Source organism: Mya arenaria, chromosome 17 (genome assembly GCF_026914265.1).
Source record: "Mya arenaria isolate MELC-2E11 chromosome 17, ASM2691426v1".
Taxonomy (NCBI): Eukaryota; Metazoa; Mollusca; class Bivalvia; order Myida; family Myidae; genus Mya; species Mya arenaria.
The window spans coordinates 42,563,347-42,586,435 of record NC_069138.1 but is presented as its reverse complement, the minus strand read 5'-3'; the positions used below and the strand labels follow the sequence as shown (position 1 = coordinate 42,586,435).

Here is a 23,089-nt window from a genome sequence, read left to right as displayed (position 1 = left end):
CTGTCAATTTCAACTTCCTTTCATTTAGATTTGTCCTATATGAATTACAACTGTGTCTCATTTGTTGTAGAGAATATGAGAAGGGAGGTCGTCCTGGTATGGAATACTTCATGCATGGACCAGGTGGCAAGCAAGACCTATACGAGGATATCTCAGACCAGGAGAGCGAGGGAGACTTCACCGAGCCGGAACCACGGCCCCCTGTTGTACAAAAGGATCCATTTGAGGAAGTGGAGAGGGAAGATAGGAGGGAGAAGGTGGATAGTGACAAGAAAGACAGGTTTGTTGGTGTATTATAGTCTACTCAGGTCAAGTTAGATCAACAAGCGTGAAGTCTTAAGTTTAGTTATTCAGAGTTCTAAATACAGGATTAACCAATCTAAAAAAAACTTTTTGGCCGAACTATTACCAAGTCAGTTTGTATAGATATGTATAAATGCATTCTTTCTCTTAACTTTCAAACCCAGGATCTAAAGGGGTCTTGGACTTGGCTTTGTTTCTTGTTCAATAAATACTATGATAAATCCACAATTGTGGGCATTTTGTTGCATTTTTCTCAATTGCAAAGGCTTCTATCCCCATTCACAAGAAGGTTAACAAAAGAACTGAAAACAATTTCAAAAGGGGTCTAAGACTCGTTAGCCTGCTTTGGGCATGAATCTGCTATCTTATCCAGAATGGCAATTATCAGCTGTTGGAACCCCTGCTTCTAAAAAGATTAAAAATTGTAACAAGTCCTGCAAGGACAAGCAAGCTTGATTTATGTGAAATGTCAAACAATGATTAAGAAAAATGGAAAGTTTATGATGTGTGTAGACATTCAATAAGCTCTGTATACAATAACAGCAGTCCATGTAGACTTGTCTGGAAAAATCCTTGAAGAAAACTGAAGCATGGATCTATTTTAATGACAGGTATTGTAAACAAGATTCAGTTATAATTTGAATACCATGAAGGTTGTTTTCACTTTTGCATACTCAGTTTGGATATAATTTTTTTCACAGGAGTAATGAAAAGGAAGAACGACCTGAGAAAATTGACAGTAAATCCAAAGAGGCAGAGCCAGTTCGTGAAATCAAACCTCGGGACAGAAAACCTGACCGACAACCATCACGAGACGACGGCTATGATAGGAGAGACAATCGACAGGACAAGTATGACAATAGAGATACCCGGGATTCAAGGGACTCGAGAGGGAAGCAGGAGCCAAAAGCTCGGGACAATTACTGGGAGAAGGATAATAGAAACAGAGGGGAGGGAAGAGGAGACCGACGGGATGGCAGGAATGACCGCAGAAAGAGGGACCCTGATAATGTTTGGGGCATGAATAAACAGGACGACCATAAACAGAGTAAGTGAAATTCATCAAACTTCTTTGATTAAACAACAATTTGGGTACAAAATCCTGCCTTGTAGTGATTGGAAAACAATTATATCTATTAGGGATATGTATAAGACTTGATTAGCTACATGTGTAGTTCTGTGTCTTTGTCCAATGATAATAATCATTTTTGTTTTTAAACAAGAATGAATGGATGACTGTTTGCTTGATGATGATTGAAACTTCTTACTGTAATGATGACATTATTTCACTCGCCGAACTGAAAGCAAACACTTAGACATGTATGAAATATAGAAATAATTATGAAATATGTTTCCAACTCTCCACCAATTAACAGAATTTTTGCCAATAAATTATGGTCAATTGTGATTAGACTTTTCCCCTTTGTATATCCAGAGAGAGACCATTATAATGCCCCGCCGCCTATCACTCTGCGAGAATCACAGCAGAACACACCACCACGCAGTCACTTTGTCTCCCTAAAGAGGTCTGCATCCACTCTGTCGAAATCTGACTCCAGGGAATCTCCAGCCAGTGATAAACCGGAGGAGAACAAGGTAATCAAAGTTGGAGATATTCAGACCTATTCCCAAATGGAAAATTTACGGTGCAAAAATTTGCTTCCAAAATTACCTAGAGTAAAAGCTGCAGAATTGTTCAGAACTACTGTAACAAATCTAATAAGATTGATTTGTTTAGATCTACAATCGTTGTAACTTACTTGATAGCTTTAAAACAAGATTTGAATTAAAAGAATATTAAGTGAGCAATTATGATCACCAGTTAGCAATTAATAATGCCAATGTTTGTTGTCAGGAATCTGTTAAGGAGAAGACCCCTATTAAATCCAAGGATATGAAGGAGACTCCAGAAAAAGAGACCTTGCGCCCTGACCAGCCAGCAGAACGCAAAGAATTTATGTAAGTTGAAAGAAATGATATAATCTTCAGTTATTATTTAAAAGAGTTTCATATACATGCGGTTTTACTGTATGCTTCTATTGTTTAAGAAATCATTTTACAATGAACTACCAACATTTTTGTAATAATATTTGTATACTCAAAATTTTATTTATTGTTTGATTTCTTTAACAGTGAAAAGTCTGAACAAGGAGAGAAAGCAGACAAAGGTGAACAGAAGGACAGGAAAGAGAAGGATGATCGCCGTGACAGAGACAGGGGAGACAGAGGTGACAGGGAACGTGGAGATCGTTCCCACCCACCTGCCAAACGTATGAGGGATGAAAAAGAAAAATATGATAGCAGAGACAGAGCCCGTAGTGCACCCAGAGGGGGCAGAGAGTTTGTGAGGGGAAATAGAAGTAGAGGTAGAGGGCGCGGTGACCCTCGCACTGATCGTGGGTCACGTGGAGGTGACAAGGGATTTGGGCGAGGTGAAAGGAGAGGAGGGCTTGGCAGTGGGGGTAGAGGCAGCTCAAGGGAGTACAAGTTTGAGAATCATGCCGATGGTAACACAAATGCCCCCCGGAGGGAAGGTGGACTGGGCAGGCCCCCAACTTACGCTGAACAAGTAAAACCCTTCCCCACCATGGGCAAATGGGGTGATGACAATGAACAGGTGGAAGATGCAGAGGAGAAAAGGAGAAGGGATAAGGATGATGATAGTGACCTGTCTGTTGAAGAGGTAAGCTCCGCTAGTGAGGAATCCACTGGTGCAAGGGCTGAACCCTCAACAAGACCAGTTGGAGTAAGAGATGGCACGGGTGGAGTTAGAGATGTCAGGCGTGATGGTGGGAAACCCCGTGACAGGAGAGACAAAGGCCGGAGAAGCATGGACGATGCTAATGATGATCACTATGGGAAAGAGCCTCGGTCTCCAAGAGATGACCAGTTTGTGCCAAAAGGAGAGCCATCTCGCCGAGGCAGAGGTAATTGTAATCCATGATTAGAAATAATACAGATAAGTTTCATTTAATATCACATTTATCTTTTTCTTAAAATGTGTCAAAGTTTATTTATTTTTGAAGCATTTGACTTGATGATTTACCAATTTAACATTTGAGATGAAAATCGAAACCAGGTTAGATAAATGGTTGAAATACCAGTTATTTACTACTAGAAGAAAAGCTTGTCATCCATTATAATATCGTTAAACGATACCTTCCAGGAGGTTCCTCATTCCGAGGAGATCGAGGTAGAGGGCGAGTCCGGGATGATCGGAGGTACAATTCTGCCCCACCTGTCCGAGGTGGGTTTGGTCGACCCCCTAACAAGGAGTACAGGGGAGGTCAAGGAGAGGACCAGCCCAGGAACGAGCCAAGGTAGGCAGGGAACATACTGAAGGAAAAGCCACATTTCAGGATTGACTATTCTGCCTTATTAACTCTAATTACAAGAAATGTGATTTATGGGTCAGGGATTTTCTGGGCGATTTTTATAGCCGGTATTAGGTCATGTGCGAATGTATCTCTTTTTCGGCTAATTTTCCAATAAAACTTCCCAATCCCACTAGTTTAGGTCATTCTCCCAGAATACAAAAACAAACCTATGTATGAGAATGTTTGAATGAATTAGAAATGTTGGTACAATGACGCTGTGAACTGAGTTGTAGCAGCTGGAAGTTTTCCTGTCCCTTTACGATTTTAGGCATTTCAAAACTCATCATTTATCAGTTCAATTTTAGATGAAACGTAAGTTAAATTCATATTGGACATTGATGTTGCTTTAACACAAGTTGTTATGATTTCAGACGTGACCGTAGGTCAGAGAGAGCATCCCCACCCCCCAGATTTGCAAGAGGTCGTGGTGAGAGGGGAGCATTTGACCGAGGAGGTGGTAGGGGGCGAGGCCGCGGTCGAGGGGCCAGTGCCCCAAACGGAGGTGGAAGCAGGGGACCCCAGCTTACCAAGCAGAACTCGTCTGACATGGCGAATGAGGAGTGGGAAACTGCCTCTGAGAGTAGTGATATAATTGATCGTAGGGATTCAAAAAACGATTTAAAGGACGGTCGAGATAAACGTGATCCGAAGAAAAGCTTTTCTAGTCAGCGGCCGCAAAATGATCGACAAAATAGGAGAGTGAATTCCACAGATCAAAGAAATGGTGGTAATACAAATAATAATAAAAATTACGACAATCCAAAAAACTTCCATAAAGAGAGGATATCCCACACCTCGCAGACAAAAAATGGGTATGCTTCACCTCCAAAAAACGGGCCGGGTGGGGGCAAACGACCCCCACACCCCCAGACTGGTAAGAAGGAGAATGGAGGAGGAAACCAGGTGTACAGAGTGGAAGGAGTTGTCCCCAACGACCAGAACGCTATTGACAGTGCCATTAATGGGACATACAACGACAAGTGAGTTCACAATTTTAAAATAATGGAACTTGGGAGTGAAAACATCATATTGATTGATTGCCTGACTTGCACTGCTAAGCAGAATTATCTGAACTTGCGTAGTTAAATGAAAAATAACACCATTTTAAATATTTGTAAATGCATTGCTGATGAGCATCGCTCATGTATCAAGATTTTGACCATTACTTGAGGGTTTTGTATTGTCTACAGGAATCGCTTGGTGAAGAAAGGAGACCTGACTGATGTCTCCAAGCCCCTTAAGCCGGAGAAGAAGAGGGAGGATGCCCTGGCAAATATTGATCTGAACAACTACGCTAGTGAGTATGGTTACAGTGGGGGTTTTGTGACTAATTTGGGGATGAACATTAGCCCCATTCCAAATGCTCAAACATTTTTTTCCTGAAAAGTGAAAAATTAGATTTTTACCTCTAGACCATAATGGTATGGAAGAATTGGTGTTATCGAAAAAAAACCGCTTATTTCCAGTAAAACTGTCCTTAGTAACGTTTAAAAAAAAGAATTCCAGTGCAGGTCTTGTGGGCCGGTTATAATTTCAACCGCTGCATTGTTTCAATAATATTATACCAATAGTTTGCTATGATGTATGCATATCTGTCAATCCTATGAAGTATGCCATGATTCAGCTTCTTTAAGGCACTGAGCAAACATTAATGACATTAATATATTGTGGTTCAATTAGCTTCAAACTTCATTTCAGCCACGTTGGACTGTATTTCAGAAATGTAATGAAAGAAAGATGAAATTTGTCATTCTAGACTCGGACTGAGTGGTCAAAATTACCACAAGCCCTTGACTGCTATCCAGGCTTGCTCAATTTCAGGATTTAGTAAAGTAGGGCTTAGAAAATTTAACTTCAAGCAATGAGTATAAGAATTAATGCTTGTTTATCCAGTCTTAATTTAGATGACTGAGGGGCCATTTTATAGATGGGTCATCCAGCTACTGGTAGTCCGAGACAGGACATGGGTGTAAAAGTTTGCTATGATGTATGCATATCTGTCAATCCTATGAAGTATCTTGTGATTCAGCTTCTTTTTGGCACTGAGCAAACGTTACACTTGATAACAATTTGTTGTTCACTCAAGCTTAGCTTCAATGTTCATTTAAGTCATGTTGGACTGAATTTCATTAACATAATGAAAGAAAGAAGGGATATTTGTCGTAATAGTTTTTTCTTGTCCAAGTTTTATTCTTGGCTCAAACTTGAACCATTGGTCTAAATTAGCACTAGCCTGCAAGCCATACACTGGTAAAATGCTTTCCATGCTTGCTCAAATTCTGGGTTATTTATAGGAAGATTTGATGCCAAGCAATAGTAAAAATATTCAGACAACTATTATATTGTTACTGGTAATCTGTGTCTGGCCAAGGGTGTAAAAGTTTGCTATGATGTATGCATATCTGTCAATCCTATGAAGTATCTTGTGATTCAGCTTCTTTTAGGCACTGAGCAAACCAAACAATAACAATTTGTTGTTCACTCAAGCTTCAAAGTTTGTTTAGGCCATGTTGGATTGAATTTCATAAACCTATTAGGCTAATGAAAGAAAGGAGGGAAATCTGTTGTAATAAATTATTTTCTTGTTCAGGTTTTATTCTAAACTCCGTTTTGAAACAAGTTGTCTAACCCGCAAGCCCATTACTAGTTGTATGCTTTCTGGCCCTGCTCAAATTCTGGATGTTATAAGCAAATTATAAGAATTAATGCTTGTTAAGAATTAATGCTTGTTTAAGAATTAATGCTTGTTTATCGAATAGTCTTAATTTTGATGACTGTGAGGCCATTTTGTAAACATGGTTCCGACAACAATACCTGGTTACTGGTAATCTGCGACTGGCCAAGGGTGTAAAAGTTTGCTATGATGTATGCATATCTGTCAATCCTATGAAGTATCTTTTGATTCAGCTTCTTTTAGGCACTGAGCAAACATAATAACATTTGAAAGAAGGGATATTTGTCAGTTTATTTCTTGTCTTATAAAAGTTTTATTCTTGGCTAAAACTTGAGACCAGTGGTCTATATTAGCACAAGCCCACAAGCCCTACAATGGTAAAATGCTTTCTACACTTGCTCAAATTCTAGTTTTTAAATTAGGAAAGTTTGTTAAGCTTTCATGCCAAGCAATAGTAAAAGAATTCAGACAACCATTATCTTGTTTCTGGTAGTCCGAGACAAGACATGGGTGTGAAAGTTTGCTATGATGTATGCATATCTGTCAATCCTATGAAGCAACTTGTGATTCAGTTTCTTTAAGGCACTGAGCAAACCCATGCATATACCACCTGAGATAAAGTCATGGGTAAAACTAATAAATTGCAGCTAAAAACATTTGTATTATAGTTGTAAAGTGTTAATATTTCAGCAGCACCTTTTATACAATAAGGCATGATTGATGTACATGAATATGTAAAAAATAGTTGAAACTTGCCTTCATGCCATATCCCCATGCAGGGTTGAGGTGGCTAGCCCCCGAAAAAAAAAAAAAAATTTTTGGGGGGAATAGACTAGATCACTTTGTACAATATGTTTACTTACTACATATATACTAAATACTGTGCTCTCCGGTTTAAATGACATGCTTGTTAATATAAATGTTTTGAAAGAAGAAAGCGTGAGTTGAGGAAAAACTCCTGTGAAGCCTTTCGGAAAACTTGCAAACATGTCTTGACGATGTAACTTTGGTTATTAATTTGGTGTTAGTAAGTAACATTAATGAACTAAAAGAAAAACTTTATTATTTCCAGGTGTGGTAGTGATAGATGACCAGCCTGAGGTAACCATTGACGACCCTAACTTCCTGTACGAGAACAACGATGGTTTCCAGGAAGTACAGAGCAAGAAGGCGATGAAGATCAAACAGAAGGCACAGGAGGCTGAGACTAGGAAACTGACGTCAGAGGGTCAACAAGAGAATATTGCTCCAAAGAAGGCCAAGGAGGTCATATCCAAGGTTGGTGGAACAGTGTTTCATAAATCTCATGTTTAGGTGTGATATGACAGTTTTAGATGCTCTGAATTGTACAAATCATGGAGCATGTCTGGACTTGAGGTTTGCCTACCTAGCAGTAGAGACGTGGGATTAGGCGACCTTGATTATATTGTTTGCAATGATGCTAGTCATATCTGTCAATCCTATGAAAGCAGAATGATTCAAACATTTTGTGGCACTGAGCAAACACGAATCAAACATTGGAATACACATGTGCATTTTATTAGGAACTCCCATGTATTCTCAAGTGAGTATGTCGTTGAGGGTTGCATCAGACAACTAGGATATCAGAATTTAGTAAAATGAAATGCCTGCACAAAAATGCTCTAAACTTCCATGTATTCCATATTTCACTGATTTATGATTCCAACAGTGACATCTTGTTTCTTCTTCAAATAGGTTGTAGCCAAGCCAAAGGGTGTGCACACGGCCATAGACAAACCCCGGAACTACAAACTGTCAAAGCTGCCTCCCCGGTTTGCCCGGCAGAGAGAACAGCTACGTGGAGAGAAGGTCGTCACTAAACCTCATGCGGAAGAAGAGGCTCCAGAGGGAGATGGGTTTATGACCAAGATAGATAACTGGGACAATGAAATGTCCAACACTATCCCTCCACTGATGTCGCAGACCGTGAACCCCGATGTTAAACAGCAGGATATGGACATCTCAAAGAGTAAGAACATTGATTCATAATATACTCATGAAAAACAACACCACATTTAGTGATTTTCTCTGTATATGTTTTACTTAAACTATTCATGATTTTGGACAGAATATTAAAAATTTATTCAAATTTGTTTTTTATTTCAAAGAAAAAAAATTTGCGCTATGCATTGTTATAGTTAAAAAAATATTTAGTGAGACATAGAACTAGTTTGAAAGTTCTTGCTAGCATTTGTGTATCTGTGTTGTGATGAGCTTGCTATAATGAATATCAAGTATAGTCTTCTTTATTATGCCCCCACAAAGTGGCGGCATATAGGGTTGCCCTTGTCCGTACGTACGTCTGTCTGTCTGTACGTACGTACGTCCCGAAGATTGTTTCCGATCTAATTCTTGAAAACCGTTTGTCCAATCCTCACCAAACTTTAAACACATGTTTGTGACCATAATATCTTGATCAAGTTCCTTAGCCATGGAAATCGCTTTTGTCATTTAGGAGTTACGGCCCTTTATTTGCAAAAAAAGACTTGAAAAATACGTCCCGAAGATTGTTTCCGATCTAATTCTTGAAAACTGTTTGTCCAATCCTCACCAAACTTTAAACACATGTTTGTGACCATAATATCTTGATCAAGTTCGATAGTCATGGAAATCGCTTTAGTCATTTAGGAGTTACGGCCCTTTTTTGCCAAAAATACTTCAAAAATCATTATGGCTTATTTTCTGTGACAAAAAACCGAAGTGGGGGCATCCGTGTCCTATGGACACATTTCTAGTGTATTATGAAATGTCTACAACTTCAGATATGTTGGGCACATACAACCCTGTGGTTGGTCAGGCAAACCTGCAGGCATTGGGTCAGATCTCCCAGCCCGCCCAGCAGCCTGCTGCCCCAAGCTCTGGAAGCCCCGCCCTGGCACCAGCACCTGTACCCAGTGTCAACGCCTGGAACAAACCAATAAACTTTGCCGCTGTTTCTGGAATTCAAGTCCAGGTAAATGTGTGTACAGTGTTGATAGTGTGTATTTCGTATATTTCATAATTAATAATTCTAAGTATGAGTACAAATAAGGTTGTAAAACAAGGTAATCTTAGTTATTGTTTGCAATTTTGCTGTCCTTTGTATCCTGTAAAATATTTGAGCAAAACACTACATTTGATCAGGTCTCTTTTGAACTAATTTCATTGTTGCGAGAACACAACTACTTTTTAGCACAAATCTTAACAGTACATACAGATTTTGATGTGTTATTTTACTCCAGGTTGGTCAGGATGCTAAGTTTGACAAGGGTGACCAGCATGACAGTGGTATCGATGTAAGTGACCATCCAAACAGTGGAGGGTCCTCAACCCGGAGTTCCCCGAGCACGGAAAATAAGATTGCAGCTCCCAAGCTGGAGAAGATCAGCGAGAAGTCTAGCAGTGGGGATAGTAAACAGTCCATCGAGGCCTCGCCTAAACCACGGAGACAACAGAAGGTGAGAACGGGGCAAAATTTTAAGGGTTTGAAAGTAAACTAGTGAGGACAGTTTTTATGCAAAGGGTATAAAATAACAGAAAGTAGTGTCTTGGGTTGACATGAGCTGTATGAATTTCTTTAAAAGTGAATAGTCAAGATAATGTACTACTGCTTTACTATTACTTCAGTTGAAATCAACATCTGTTTTAAGATGTACAAAAATACAATTGTTAATTGATCCATATATTGAGATTTAAATCTTAATTTGATGTACAAAAATACAATTGTTAATTGGTCCATCTATGGAGATTTAAATCTTAAATTTGATAAATCTTTTTTTTTGTATCATCACTTGTTTCAAATTTTATCAGACTTAACATACATCACTGTCACTACCCTTCCAGCAGGCAATCCGCAGTGAGAAGGTGAGCGTGAAGGAGCCCCTGACCAAGCTGGACAAGACCGTGAAGAAGCCTGAGGGTAAACTTCGCCCAAGCTCCTCAATGGAGAAGCCCCAGCCAATACAGCTACCTCCCAGCTTCAAGGATCCCATCTTTGGCAAGGTACCAGATAACACTAAAGCTATTTGCTTTGTCACTGATTCAGAAACAGTGATTCTTTTTTAAATTGGCTTCAATGTGTTTCTTGAACTTTAACTTTCTATTATCATTATTACAGAGCCAAAAAGATCATAGGCATTATACAGTTTCTCATTTTCAAATCTGCTCGGGTGTATCCCTTGGGACTCATTTAACTATGTTGGGTCCTGGGCAAAAATGTGGGATTCCCAAGCATCACTTTGTGGACATATTACTTCAAAAACTGTGTATCCCCTGTAAGCACATATTCAGGATTAATGTCATGAGAAAAAATGATGAGTGTAGAACTCCATATGAAAAGTGAGTTGAATCACTTGGCTTAGTTTTGTGAACACAAATTTATAATAAAGCTCTCAGCTAATGTGCATATATGTATGAAAAACAATCTGTCCTAGGCTAGTAAGCACTGAAAGAATAAAACGGTGGATGCAGTGCAAAATAAATCTCTTCAGTTACCATAATCTATTTTAATACATCAAAAGAAGCAGTGCATTTGAATAAACCGTCCTTTCTGACTAAATCATTTTGTAGAGGAATATTGATATCTAAAATTGCACCTCTCTCATGGAATTTAACAGGATGACGACTCTGATGCGATCAAGCTGGACTTCACGTTTGATGCTGAGCTGGCCAAGTTCGCTGAAGAGAAGCCAGTGATGGAGCATATCGAGATGCACGACACTGCCTCCCCGGTTGCTATGACCCTTGGGGTTGTGAACACCAGCACTGCCAACATGGCCTCTGCCCAGCCCCTGTCACCCAGTGCACAGGAGCTTGACATGAAGATACAGTCAGTGAAGATGGTCTGGGACAACGCTCCAGATGTGAATAATGTGTTTGAAAACAAGTAAGTAGTAATAAAGTTGAAAATAATCCTTATTTCCATTGGGATATCAGTGATCGAAATAAGGATTTTTAACAGCAATCCCTTTGGGCTTGAAATCATGAATTTCAACAAGTGTGAACAGAAATGAACATGCCAAAAAATATAAAAACATTTGAGAAGCTGAAAGACATACAGTTTTATAGAAAAAGTTGTATCAAGAAATTAAACAACTCGATTTTTTTTTCCAGCTATTTTGGGAAAAGTTTATTACTCAATTGGGGGAAATCACCGCATTTTATAATAGTTAATTTATTCTCAGCCAAGTCGACAAGCCCATAGGGCTTGCTTTAATTGGATAATGAACAAGCTCATGACAGACATTTTACCAGTCTCGGGCTTGCAGGCTTGTGCTTATTTCCACCACTGGGATATTGATTATATGGGGTTGTCTGTTATGTATTGATTTCATAGTATTTTAATATTGATATCATTGAAATAACATTTTTGTTTCTTAATTCTATTCTGTTTCCAAGTACAATTTTATTAAACAGAAGGCTGAAGTATTCAAATTAACTGTTTCTGTTTGCAGCATGTCAACGAAGGTGATTGGCTCATCAGCTGGTGTAAGTGTATCTGAGTCCTTCAGTACGTTTAACTCTGGAGAGATGGACATGAATGTAGATAGCCGCTCCATTGACCTCAATGACAACATGGGAGTATCCGATATGGACAAGAGCAGTAACTCCAACATCTCGCCTAGAGGTCAGGACATGTTTGACTCGGATATTACAAAGAGGACATCATTCTCTGTGGATGTGTCCCCATTCAAGCCATCACTGGAATCCACATTTGCTCAGGCAGATATGGGAAAGGTGTTCAACACAGAAAGCCAACAGTACTCTATCCCCAGAACTATTGATGGTTTCTCAACAGGGTCAGAAGTTGGTTCCAGCTACAGGGAGGGGTTTTCATGTTCAGAGCCATACTCTCAAGTATTCACAGGCCCCAGTTCCACGGGAATATCGTACAGCCAGTCGTTCTCGTCCAACTCCGAGACGTACGTCCAGCCAGACATGGGAAGCTCCAGCTTTGCTCAGACCAACCTCAGTAATATGATCCACCTCAAGTCTCACAATCAGGAGAAGAGCAACATCTGCACGGTAAGGCTGAAGAGGGCTGAACATTTCTATCAAACCCTTAATTCTAGATTTAATAGTTATGCCCCCACTTTTTGATAGAACTTGGACATTAAGCAGCATGTGAAGTTGTGCACCTTTGGTTTTTGTGTCGCCTGAAAAGACGACATATAGGGGTTACTTTTTTCGGCGGTGGCGGCCGCGTCCCATTTTCGCTTGTCCGGGGTATATCTCCTAAACTGTTAGTGGTATAAACTTGAAATTTCATATGTAGATAGATCTAATTGAGGGCAAGTGCAGTGCACAAGAACTGTTGCTCTTGCTTCCATATATTTAGAGTTATTGCCCTTTGTTATTTTTCATGCTTAAAGTTTTGTGCGGGGCATATCTTGAAGAATATAAGATAGCTAGATAGATCTCATTGAGGGCAAGTGCAGTGCACAATAACAGTAACTCTTGCTTTCTTAGTTTTAAAGTTATTGCCCTTTGTTAATTTTCATGCTTAAAGTTTTGTCTGGGGCATATCTTGAAGAATATAAGAGGTATCAACTTGAAACTTCATAGCTAGATAGATCTCATTGAGGGCAAGTGCAGTGCACAAGAACCGTAACTCTTGCTTTCTTAGTTTTAAAGTTATTGCCCTTTGTTAATTTTCATGCTTAAAGTTTTGTCCGGGGCATATCTTGAAGAAAATAAGAGGTATCAACTTGAAACTTCATAGCTAGATAGATCTCATTGAGGGCAAGTGCAGTGCACAAGAACCGTAACTCTTGCTGCCATATTTTTAGAGTTATTGCCCTTTGTTAATTTTCTTGCTTAAAGTTTTGTCCGGGGCATATCTTGAAGAATATAAGATAGCTAGATAGATCTCATTGAGGGCAAGTGCAGTGCACAATAACAGTAACTCTTGCTTTCTTAGTTTTAAAGTTATTGCCCTTTGTTAATTTTCATGCTTAAAGTTTTGTCCGGGGCATATAAGAATATAAGAGGTATCAACTTGAAACTTCATAGCTAGATAGATCTCATTGAGGGCAAGTGCAGTGCACAAGAACCGTAACTCTTGCTGCCATATTTTTAGAGTTATTGCCCTTTGTTAATTTTCTTGCTTAGGTTTTGTCCGTGGCATATCTCGTAAACTATAGGAGGTATCAACCTGAAACTTATTCCGAGTGCAGTGCACAAGAACTGTAACTCTTGCTGCCATATTTTTAGAGTTATTGCCCTTTGTTAATTTTCATGCTTAGGTTTTGTCTGTGGCATATCTCGTAAACTATAGGAGGTATCAACCTGAAACTTATTCTGTAGGTATATCTGATTGAGGGAAAGCGCAGTGCACAAAAACCGTAACCTTGCATCTATATGTTTAGAGTTATTGCCCTTTGTTAATTTTCTTGCTTAAATTTTGTCCGGGGCATTTCTCGAAAACTATAAGAGTTATCAACTTGAAACTTTATAGATTGATAGATCTTATTGAAGGGGATCGCAGTGCACAAAAACTGTATCTCTTGCTTCCATATTAGAGTTATTGCCCTTTGTTAATTTTCATGTTTAACTTTACCTTGCACACTTTTTTAGCTCACCAGAGCACGAAGTGCTCAAGGTGAGCTATTGTGATCGGTCTTTGTCCGTCGTCCGTCCGTCAACAATTGCTTAAAGAACATCTCCTCTGAAACTACCTGGCCAAATTCAATGAAACTTGACAGGAAGCTTCCTTGGGTGTCCCTCTACAAAAATACAACAAGGGGTTACGATTGATTAACAACAACAACAACAACAAAATGGCCGACTTCCTGTTTTGCTCTAACAGCTATAATGTCGACAGTAAATAATTTGTCAGGCGACACATCCGACTCGCAGAGTTCTAGTGTTATAGAAGAATGTTAATAGTTGTGTCCATCTAGGTCAGGTCTTTTCTTCATTTTATAGAACTGGATTTATACAGCATTTACTGGACATGAAGATTTAAGTTTTTGATCATTTTTTCATTGTTTGCAATGATGCTAGTCATATCTGTCAATCCTATGAAAGCAAAATGATTCTAACATATTTTGGCACTGAGCAAACACAAATCAATTATAGAAAGTATATAGTCTGTTGTTGGTGATCCCCATTGTCGGAGAAATAGCGAGAAATTTCCAAATTTGGCTTTGTTTATGGAAACAATTATTTTTTCATGTTTTCTTTAAATGATGTAAGCGGCGCACTAAGCTAAAGCAGGCTGCATGATGATTCAGTTTCTGCAGAAATCAAGCAAGCTGCCTTTAGTGACACCTATACGATAATGAACTTGTTGAAGGGGGATGAGTTTTAAATATACAATCATTGAATAAAGGTCTCTACATTCCAGGTGAAGCCCCAGCAGTTGCAATATGCCAACTCTGGCAGCCTGTCAAACATGAGCCAGTCTATTTCCTCAGCCATGAGTTCAGACCCGAGCCCTCCGATCATGATACAGAGCCAGCAGCACCCGTTCCAGCCCTTCCAGCTGGGCACACAGCTCATTACTCCACAGGAACCAAGAGTAAGTACAAGGAAAAACTGCCTTCTCATTGACACCGACGTAAAATGGAAAAGAAAGTACTCCGTTTTATGTATATATAAGATATATTAAACCAAAAACAAATGATAAGTTAAACATTCATAGAAATAAGACTTGAAAGTCCTTACATTATACCTTCACTTTAGATCATGTAGCCATCCTTTCTTTGAGTAAGCCTCGTTAACAGTGTGCTGCGGCAGGGCTTATTCAGACTGTTAGTATTTATTATTTTAAGTCTGAGAACTATGATGGTTTTAACCTCGCCATCTTTCGGCTGAGTGCAGTTGTGCAAATGTTTACAAATATTTTTAATTTAAGCCTGGTTATCCTAAAATAAGGTATTTCATAGGACTATAATTAGTTAAACGCAAGGAAAACTATGATGATTTTAATCTCACCATCTTTCGGCTGAGTGCAGTGATGCCACTTTACTTTTCTGAAGTTTTCCCCATCATATTTACAAAGTTCATCTTTTATGAAAAAAGTTTGTTTATTTCATCTAAGATGAGTTAAGTGCAAGAAAAACATTATCGACTGCTGAGAGTAGTAATACAACTTATATGTACTGCTGTCATTTGCATAAGACTTTGATAACTTGTACAAAGGTTATCTTGGCTAGTTTGCACATAATAATGATGTCTCTGGTCAATCAATTAAGTCATTATTGAAAAAGTATTTACCAATTTTTGGCTAACTTTTACCAAACCAAAGAATTGACCAATTGTATACAATTGGCTGGGTTGAAGGTTAGCTAACATTGTGCATATTTAATACCTAAAAAAAAAGCTAGGAAAAAGCATCTTTGTTGAATACAGTACATGGAAAACTATGATGATGATTTTCTCACCATCTTTCGGCTGAGAACAATGATGCCACATCTTATCTTTTCTGAAGTTTTCCTAACATCATATCATAATCTGGTAGCACTCTATGTAAAACTGAGTACAAAGGTTTAATCTCTCATTTCCCACTTAAATTTTATCGATGTTTTGACCACTGCTTAAAATGAAGTTCATTCTTAATCGACAAATATTTGTGATTCAAGGTAACTGGTTACACAGATTGTTGATCTTATTCCAACTTTAATGTCTCTCCAGATGAACCAGACCAGCTTCAGCTTCAACCTGTCCCAGCTTCAACAGTCAGCCCTGGGCGGCTCCTTCACCCAGCAGAACTTGTTCCTTCCGACCACACCCACCCAGCCTGACCCATACCAAACATCACAGGTTGGTATAAAAGTGAGCATTCATGTTAGGTTGTGTTAAATTCATCCACATACTTCTATGTTTGGGTTCATTTGTTTTGATAATTCTTTGGGTAATAGAGGTACATAGGATTATAGATCTTCTTTTTTTATCACAGATTTGTAGTCATAAGAATGATCAGAACAATTTTTAGAGTAATTGAGGAAGATTTTTGGCAAACATCAAGAAGTGAACAAAATAATATTGAAAATGCTTGGAAAATGTAATTTGACCGATTACAATCTATTATATGTATTGTTTGCAGGTTGCAAGCTTCCACACTCCGGCCCAGCCATATGGTCAGTCCCACTCCCAGCAGAACACAATCATGGTCTCCGCGGCAACCACTTCACAAATGTCCTCCGCCATCAAGGCACCTGGTCAACCTGCATTTGGTGAGTACAGACTATGTGGGTGCAGTGGGACAATAAATAATACCTGTATATTTATGTGTAATTTTGACTTTTCAAACAGAAAATGATGAAGTTAAACAATAATTTGCATTAATTCACCATTGCTGTTTAATCAACTGTTATGATATTTATCATTACAGGCAACCTTACTAACAAGAACCTGGCCCCAGGCAATATAGCATATGGGCAGTCTGGCTTAAACAGCTCAGGCTTACAGCCTTCCCATCTCTCCTTCATCCCATTTGACCCGAACAGTCAGCTGTTTGGAAGCACAGGGGTCAACCAGATACTCGGCTCATCTCAGACACAGAATGTCAACAACAGTCAGATACTGGGATCATTGTTACCTCAGAGGTGAATTTAAATTGGATGTTGACTACTTCACTGGCCTGACTCTATAACAAACATCAATTTGCGTTAAATTTTAGTGTAAAATCAGAATGTTTTGATTAGACTGAACAATTAATTGGCCAATAGACTGAATAAAATCACTGAGGCATGTCTAAGGATAAGTCTTATATATTGAATACTGGCCAATATTTCTTTCATTGAAGATCATCAAACTAAATTTGACACACATCGTTATGTACTCTTTGAAATAAACAGTAAATCAAAAACAAGGAAGTTGGAAGAGGTAAAATATTGTAATAAGTGGTATATTGAATTGAAATCTGTTTATCAGTAAATACATGTTTTAAGACAGGTAAAATACCATTTAAGAAACCCACTAAGCAGTCATGTTCATAAAATGATGTCCATCTTGCACTCACTAGCCATTATTAAGACCATACCTCTTCATTACCCCACAGGCAAGGAGGGCTGCAGATCCAGACCCCATCCTCATTCTACCAGCAGGGTGGTCAGACATTACAGCAGCCACCCTCCCAACTACAACAGACAGGCTTCTTCCCTCAACAGCAGGCCAATTCCAACTTACAGGTACATAACTTGGTGTGTAATCACTTGAAAACTGGTCAATAGTTGCACAAATCTTCAACAAGCCCTGCTATATGAAATCAAGAATTTGAACAAGACCAGAAAGAACTTGACCAGTGCATTGGTTGTGGGCTTGCTTAAATTCTTTATTTGATATAGCGAGTTTGATGCCAAGCACTAGAATTTGGGTTTCTTCACTCAAATGTCTAATTTCAATGACTGATAAAATGCACTTCTATTGTAAAATTGTTTGATATTCAAACTGAATCTTTCCTGTTAAGAAATCTTCTACAGTAACTTGTATGATGATGCAAGAAATCTGGATGAAACCTTGTGATGATTACTCCTGTCACCATCTTTCGACTGAGTTGATTGTGATGTACACTACTAAAGCTGATGTCTTCACCTCATATACTTGTATTTTAGCTGAATTTTATGTTTATCATTTGCTATCATGTAGACATTTTTTACCAATTGGTGTAATGATGTGGTGGAAAGTATGCAGCCTGTTGTATGTATTTGATCTGATTTCAGTTTCCTGGAAGCAATACAACTATCAAGCTAGGTGGGGACATGACCTTCCAGCCGTCAGTGGTACAGAATCTTTCCCAAGGTCAAACTGGTGGAGCCCAGCATCCCACTGCCACACCAACAGGCCCCCCACCATTCAACCAGCTCTCATTCAAGACAAGCCAGAATTTGAGTGCGTTACTCCAGCAGGCCGGCCCAATGGCCCCTAACCAGCAGATGGGACACAGCCACGGAAAGGCTCAACCATACTCCTCACAGACACAAGTCTCTCCCATACCACCCACAGTAAGTAGTTGAAAGCCAGTTCATGCAACACAGTTTTAGCTCCTGAAATCTTTTTATAATTAAAAGCAATAAAACCATAATTATGGCAGTGTATTCTAAATGGATGTATGATGTTAATTGAATGAATTAGAAATCTTAATGAAGACTTGTGATGATACATAAATCACCATCTTTCGACTGAGTTGGAATGATGTTCATAACCAAACCTGATGTCTTCAAAAAGTCTAGTACTGTATTGCTGATTCAAGGAATGCACAGTTTAATATGCCATTGAAAGGATGAAGGTGAAACAATTGTCCGACTGATAAATCAAAATGTGTAAAATTAATTTTATCTTTTTGCCATGCTTAACTTGTTGAAATAAAATATTTTTTCACCCACAGCTGAAGTCTCCACCAGACAGCCTTGCTTCCTCCACCAGCAACACCAACATGGGGGGTGTTCCTCCTGGCCAGAATGTCAACTCAAAACCATTCACTTCCCAGCGCACTATGACCGCCCAGCCCCCACCTCAGGGGCCACAACCCCCGATGAACCCTGGTGGAAACCCAGGCACCCAGAGGTTCCCAACCCTAGGTCCAGGGCTTGGATTTAACATCCCGCCCTCATCGATGCCCCAACAGGGCCAGTTCAACAAACAGTTCAACAACTTCCCAATGCAAGGTATATCATTTCCCAAACTATTTGCAGGTTTATGATGTTTGGATTTTATTTCTAGCTCTGTTTAAGATTTTGCAAATTTAAAAAAAAGGGGAAAAGATCTGCAGACTTCAAAAGGTACTTGAGGTTGAGCCATAAGATGTTTCCATTATTACTTTTACAAATACTTAATGTAAATTTGATGTAGTAGAAGAACATGAGTTCTCGGTATCTGAAAAGATTTACCATAATTATTTCTATGTCCACAGGAACAATACGTCCCCAGATGATAATGGGAAACATGGTTCGGCCCGGAATGCCCCAGGTATCGTTCCCAAACCCCATCCAGCGCCCGGGTCTACCGCAGAATACCCGTCAAACACGTCCAGTAAGACCCCAGACTGTCCCCGTACCCAGCCCAAGCCTGGGTCAGAACCAGGGGAACCAGTCTATAACGGATGCGAAGCTGAAGCAGCGACAGGCCCTGCTAGCCCATACACAGAGCTTCCTGAATCCCAACAATAAGCCAAGGAAATCTAAGGTTGAAGTGTCTGCTAAAGATGAGAAGTTGCCAACAGTTAGGACGGAGGACACCACTGTGTCAGAAACAGGCAGCGATAGTGGCAAGAAATAGGAGGAAAATGAAAAAAGTAGAAATATTGTGGTAGTCTTATAATCTTGAGAATATATTAGTGGTGGAAAATAACTAGTAAAATGTGTTTTAGAGTTAGTTAAATGCCCACGGTAATAAGGGACAAAAATGTAATTGTATTTTACATGAAAAGTGAATATTCATACTTCGACAATTTCTAACAAACAGTTAAAAGAAAGAGACGAAAATATTGAGCCTTAGGCTAAAAAAAAGATTAAATTCTTTAATTGAAGTGACAAAATCACTCAGAAAGTTGCATGGACTTTAAAAGAGAAATAAGTAGCAACTGTTTAAGGAAACACAACCTTAGAAAATTGACAATACCTCCAATGGAATTGAACTTTCATGTGGAAGTTGAATGGATTGATGTGCTGTGAAGGGACTTGAACTATTGAGACACAGTGTGCTGTCTTAGGTATTTTATTTATTTCACTGTAAATATCCATTTGAGCAGGGACAACACATTGTGTTTGAATGGTCTCAACCCTTGAAGACTGTAACATGCAAATGTGTAAACTTGTGTTGGTTTTGGAAAGAGCATGTTGTATTTTAAGGATTCTAATTTCTTTCAGCTGCAGCCATCAGTAATATTTGCCCCTGTGTTTTTTATCAATTCATTGCGAATACCATCACTTTTGTACAAAGGGTATATTATACTTCTGTAAATATTAACCAGCTGTTACATTTGTACATTTATACTTTTGCATTTGGCTTTACCCACAAATATATGACAATGTATGTTTGAAAAGTTGGACCATTTTCCTTGTCCTGTATGTTGCACAAATGTAGTCGAAGTGAAGCTTACAAGTAATGAAGCATGGATAACTCTAATCCACAGATTCTTCAATGTAAAACTGTTTATATTCTTTGCTTTTTAAAAAAGATACTAGTTGCTGCCAATATATTCTGTTTGAAAGTGTGTATTATGTTAAATGTGCTGGAAATTGATCAATATTCAGCATAATCCTTATGTTTGTGATCCATTTGTTAATAATCTTTATTTCATATCAGATTGTACATAGATCATTGTTCACACTAACACTGCACATTTGGCATATTTTAATAAATACACATACGTTTTTATGATGCTTACAAACATAAATGTATCTTAATATATATCTTTATTGATGGTTGCAGCTGTCTGAAGAATCAGCAACTTGATTGCAAGGTATTTGTTGATGTTCTCTGGGGTTATTTGTTGATAATGGATCAATTTGAGAATTTACTTCTTTGTTAAAAAGAACAGCATTTAGCTGCAGTTTTATGAGTTGGAAACGCAAAAGTAAAAAGGTTTCATGTCAATACATATAGGCATTACTAATAGAATTCGCATAATTGGCAATTATTGCATGTTTGTTGTTTTCCCATGGGAAGGTAGACATTTTGGTTATCAGATTGGTGGCGTTTTACTGCAATTTATAACTGATATGACCGCATTAGCAGGAAGGCTGCTGGTCAGGTTCTGATGTTTAGACCTGTTAACTGAAAGGTATGCTACATTGTGATGGTTTGGCAACAGCCACAGAACGTGGTAGTGAGATTGTAATCTCTAGTTATTGTAGGATTGGAAGATGTCGGACTAGAAATAACTGAATCTTATCTCCATAGAATGGAACCTAGAATGGCTGAAGCATATAAGGTTGAATATGCAACGATGGTTTACAAGGGTGATTTACATGAAAGAAAACCCCATCTCCAGGGAGGAGAGAATAGAACAGAGGTTTTCGAGAAGTTTAGTTGTAAGCTTAAGGAAACCTTTTTTTTCACAAATTGTGTGAAATCCCCACAGGTCTGGGAAGCAGAGAGCTTTGAAAATGAGCCCATGTTTTTACTTACAATTTTATCCAGTTTTACACTAGGTACACTGAAACTGTTTGCCCCAACAGTTTTAATGTGACCTTTTGAGGTGTTGACCTTTGACCTTCATATGCCCCTTGGAGGTCAAGGTCGTGGTTTGTGTTGAGTTATTGTAAATGTAGTTCTTAACTATTACTAAGTGTTTCTATGTCCTTATTTATATCATGTGTACTTTAGGTTGCATTCTAGTTGTTTTTATTCTTTTCACAGGCATTAGACAGGTGTTTGTTGTTGCTGTTGTCATGTATAAGCCAGAGGTCATAACTGGCTGTGGTCATCCTGAGGCTTGACTGTATTTGTTGTAGATCATTATATAGTTTCATTCATGTTGGTACACATTTGTCCACAAATATTAACCTTTGTTTAGGATTGATATTGCTGAAATCTGGTGAAATCACAGTTGTAGACATGTGATGAAAGTGGCATCTTATAAAAGCTCTGTCTGGAAGGATTACTCCAGTAATATTTTTTACACGGGAAGTTTAATGGTTTTCTTGTGTTTCCTCAAAAAACAGTTCTCATTGCTGTACAAATTTACATCATTTTGCTGGGATTTGTAGTAAGGTATACGAATGCATCCCTTCATTTTGTACCTCCGGACATCTGCACATATTTTTCCATCTTCATACAGCCGCATTTCCAATGCTTGATTAATATTCAGCATAACCTGCACCCTCACAAATTACTGGTCCACCAACATTCTATGTACTTGCATTTTATAATTTTTCATCAATGATTTCAAGATGTAGCAATGTTCAGAAAGGACAATGTATTTATGTTTAACCTTTTATCATTCAAAGATATTTACTATTCTTTTCTACCAGATGATGACAAGTGGCGGTGATGTTTTCAGCATCGTTACTAGCTGTTTGACAGTGATATGCTGAGATTTTACCAGCATCTTTATACTGGCCAAAATTGTCAGTTATTTTTAAGAAGCTGTGTATAATCAATCCTGTATTTATTATGAAAAATATACATAGCTGTTTTGTCATGTGATAGTAAAGAATTTATTAAATAGCTGTATATTGTATAGCTAGCTTGAATGTTTGAATAAAAAAATTGGCATATTTATTATTGTTTACTTTACCTTGAGCTTACATTACATTTGTTCTAAATTTGGAGAGAAAATGATACTGATTTGCATGACTTCGTTTAAGTACAGCAATATATTTAAGTGATAAATGTTTACTTCAAAACCTCTTTCCGAACACGGACAGAAGTGCCAGTTTTTTTACCAGATTTATAACATGAAACCTGAGCAAGTGTATTTCAACAGCAATTTCTGTATGCCATTGTATGTTTGTGTGATCTTCTTGGTATCATGTTTACAGTTTTTTTCTTCCAAGAAATCTATTCACGCTCTCTGAAATAAAAGGGCTCAATATCATACAGAGTTGTTTTCAACTACCAAACTATAAAGGACAGTGTAGACCGGCTGAGAATTAAATATACGGTACATTATTATTTATATATCGACACAAATAAGTATGAGCTGTGCAGATCATATAATTTTGTATAGTTTTAAATCGTGGACAGTCGCATACATTTGCTTTACAATTGTTGACAACCGAATGGATTATTTGAACGATGACCTTGGGCCACCGGTCATCAAACTGGTTGCTTCTGTATAATAACT

General features: G+C 38.4%; 1 protein-coding gene across 4 annotated transcripts in view; it reads left to right on the top strand.

Moving 5' to 3' along the window:
- Positions 1 to 22,840, top strand: part of LOC128222875 (protein PRRC2C-like) — a 36,574-nt gene extending 13,734 nt beyond the window's left edge. For 2 of the 4 annotated variants that reach the window (XM_052932040.1, XM_052932037.1), the window contains exons 18-40: positions 71 to 280; positions 1,005 to 1,351; positions 1,739 to 1,899; positions 2,159 to 2,262; positions 2,437 to 3,230; positions 3,470 to 3,623; positions 4,052 to 4,660; positions 4,871 to 4,977; positions 7,427 to 7,632; positions 8,071 to 8,344; positions 9,138 to 9,328; positions 9,597 to 9,812; positions 10,198 to 10,356; positions 10,971 to 11,239; positions 11,808 to 12,378; positions 14,702 to 14,875; positions 15,991 to 16,131; positions 16,403 to 16,532; positions 16,691 to 16,904; positions 17,360 to 17,489; positions 18,021 to 18,302; positions 18,686 to 18,965; positions 19,211 to 22,840. In XM_052932040.1, the coding sequence (XP_052788000.1) occupies positions 71 to 280; positions 1,005 to 1,351; positions 1,739 to 1,899; positions 2,159 to 2,262; positions 2,437 to 3,230; positions 3,470 to 3,623; positions 4,052 to 4,660; positions 4,871 to 4,977; positions 7,427 to 7,632; positions 8,071 to 8,344; positions 9,138 to 9,328; positions 9,597 to 9,812; positions 10,198 to 10,356; positions 10,971 to 11,239; positions 11,808 to 12,378; positions 14,702 to 14,875; positions 15,991 to 16,131; positions 16,403 to 16,532; positions 16,691 to 16,904; positions 17,360 to 17,489; positions 18,021 to 18,302; positions 18,686 to 18,965; positions 19,211 to 19,575 (6,088 nt within the window). In that variant the 3' untranslated portion in view covers positions 19,576 to 22,840. The remainder of the gene's footprint in view (positions 1 to 70; positions 281 to 1,004; positions 1,352 to 1,738; positions 1,900 to 2,158; positions 2,263 to 2,436; positions 3,231 to 3,469; positions 3,624 to 4,051; positions 4,661 to 4,870; positions 4,978 to 7,426; positions 7,633 to 8,070; positions 8,345 to 9,137; positions 9,329 to 9,596; positions 9,813 to 10,197; positions 10,357 to 10,970; positions 11,240 to 11,807; positions 12,379 to 14,701; positions 14,876 to 15,990; positions 16,132 to 16,402; positions 16,533 to 16,690; positions 16,905 to 17,359; positions 17,490 to 18,020; positions 18,303 to 18,685; positions 18,966 to 19,210) is intronic. The other 2 variants (XM_052932038.1, XM_052932039.1) reach the window with 2 other exon arrangements.
- The last annotated feature ends 249 nt before the right edge of the window (positions 22,841 to 23,089 follow it).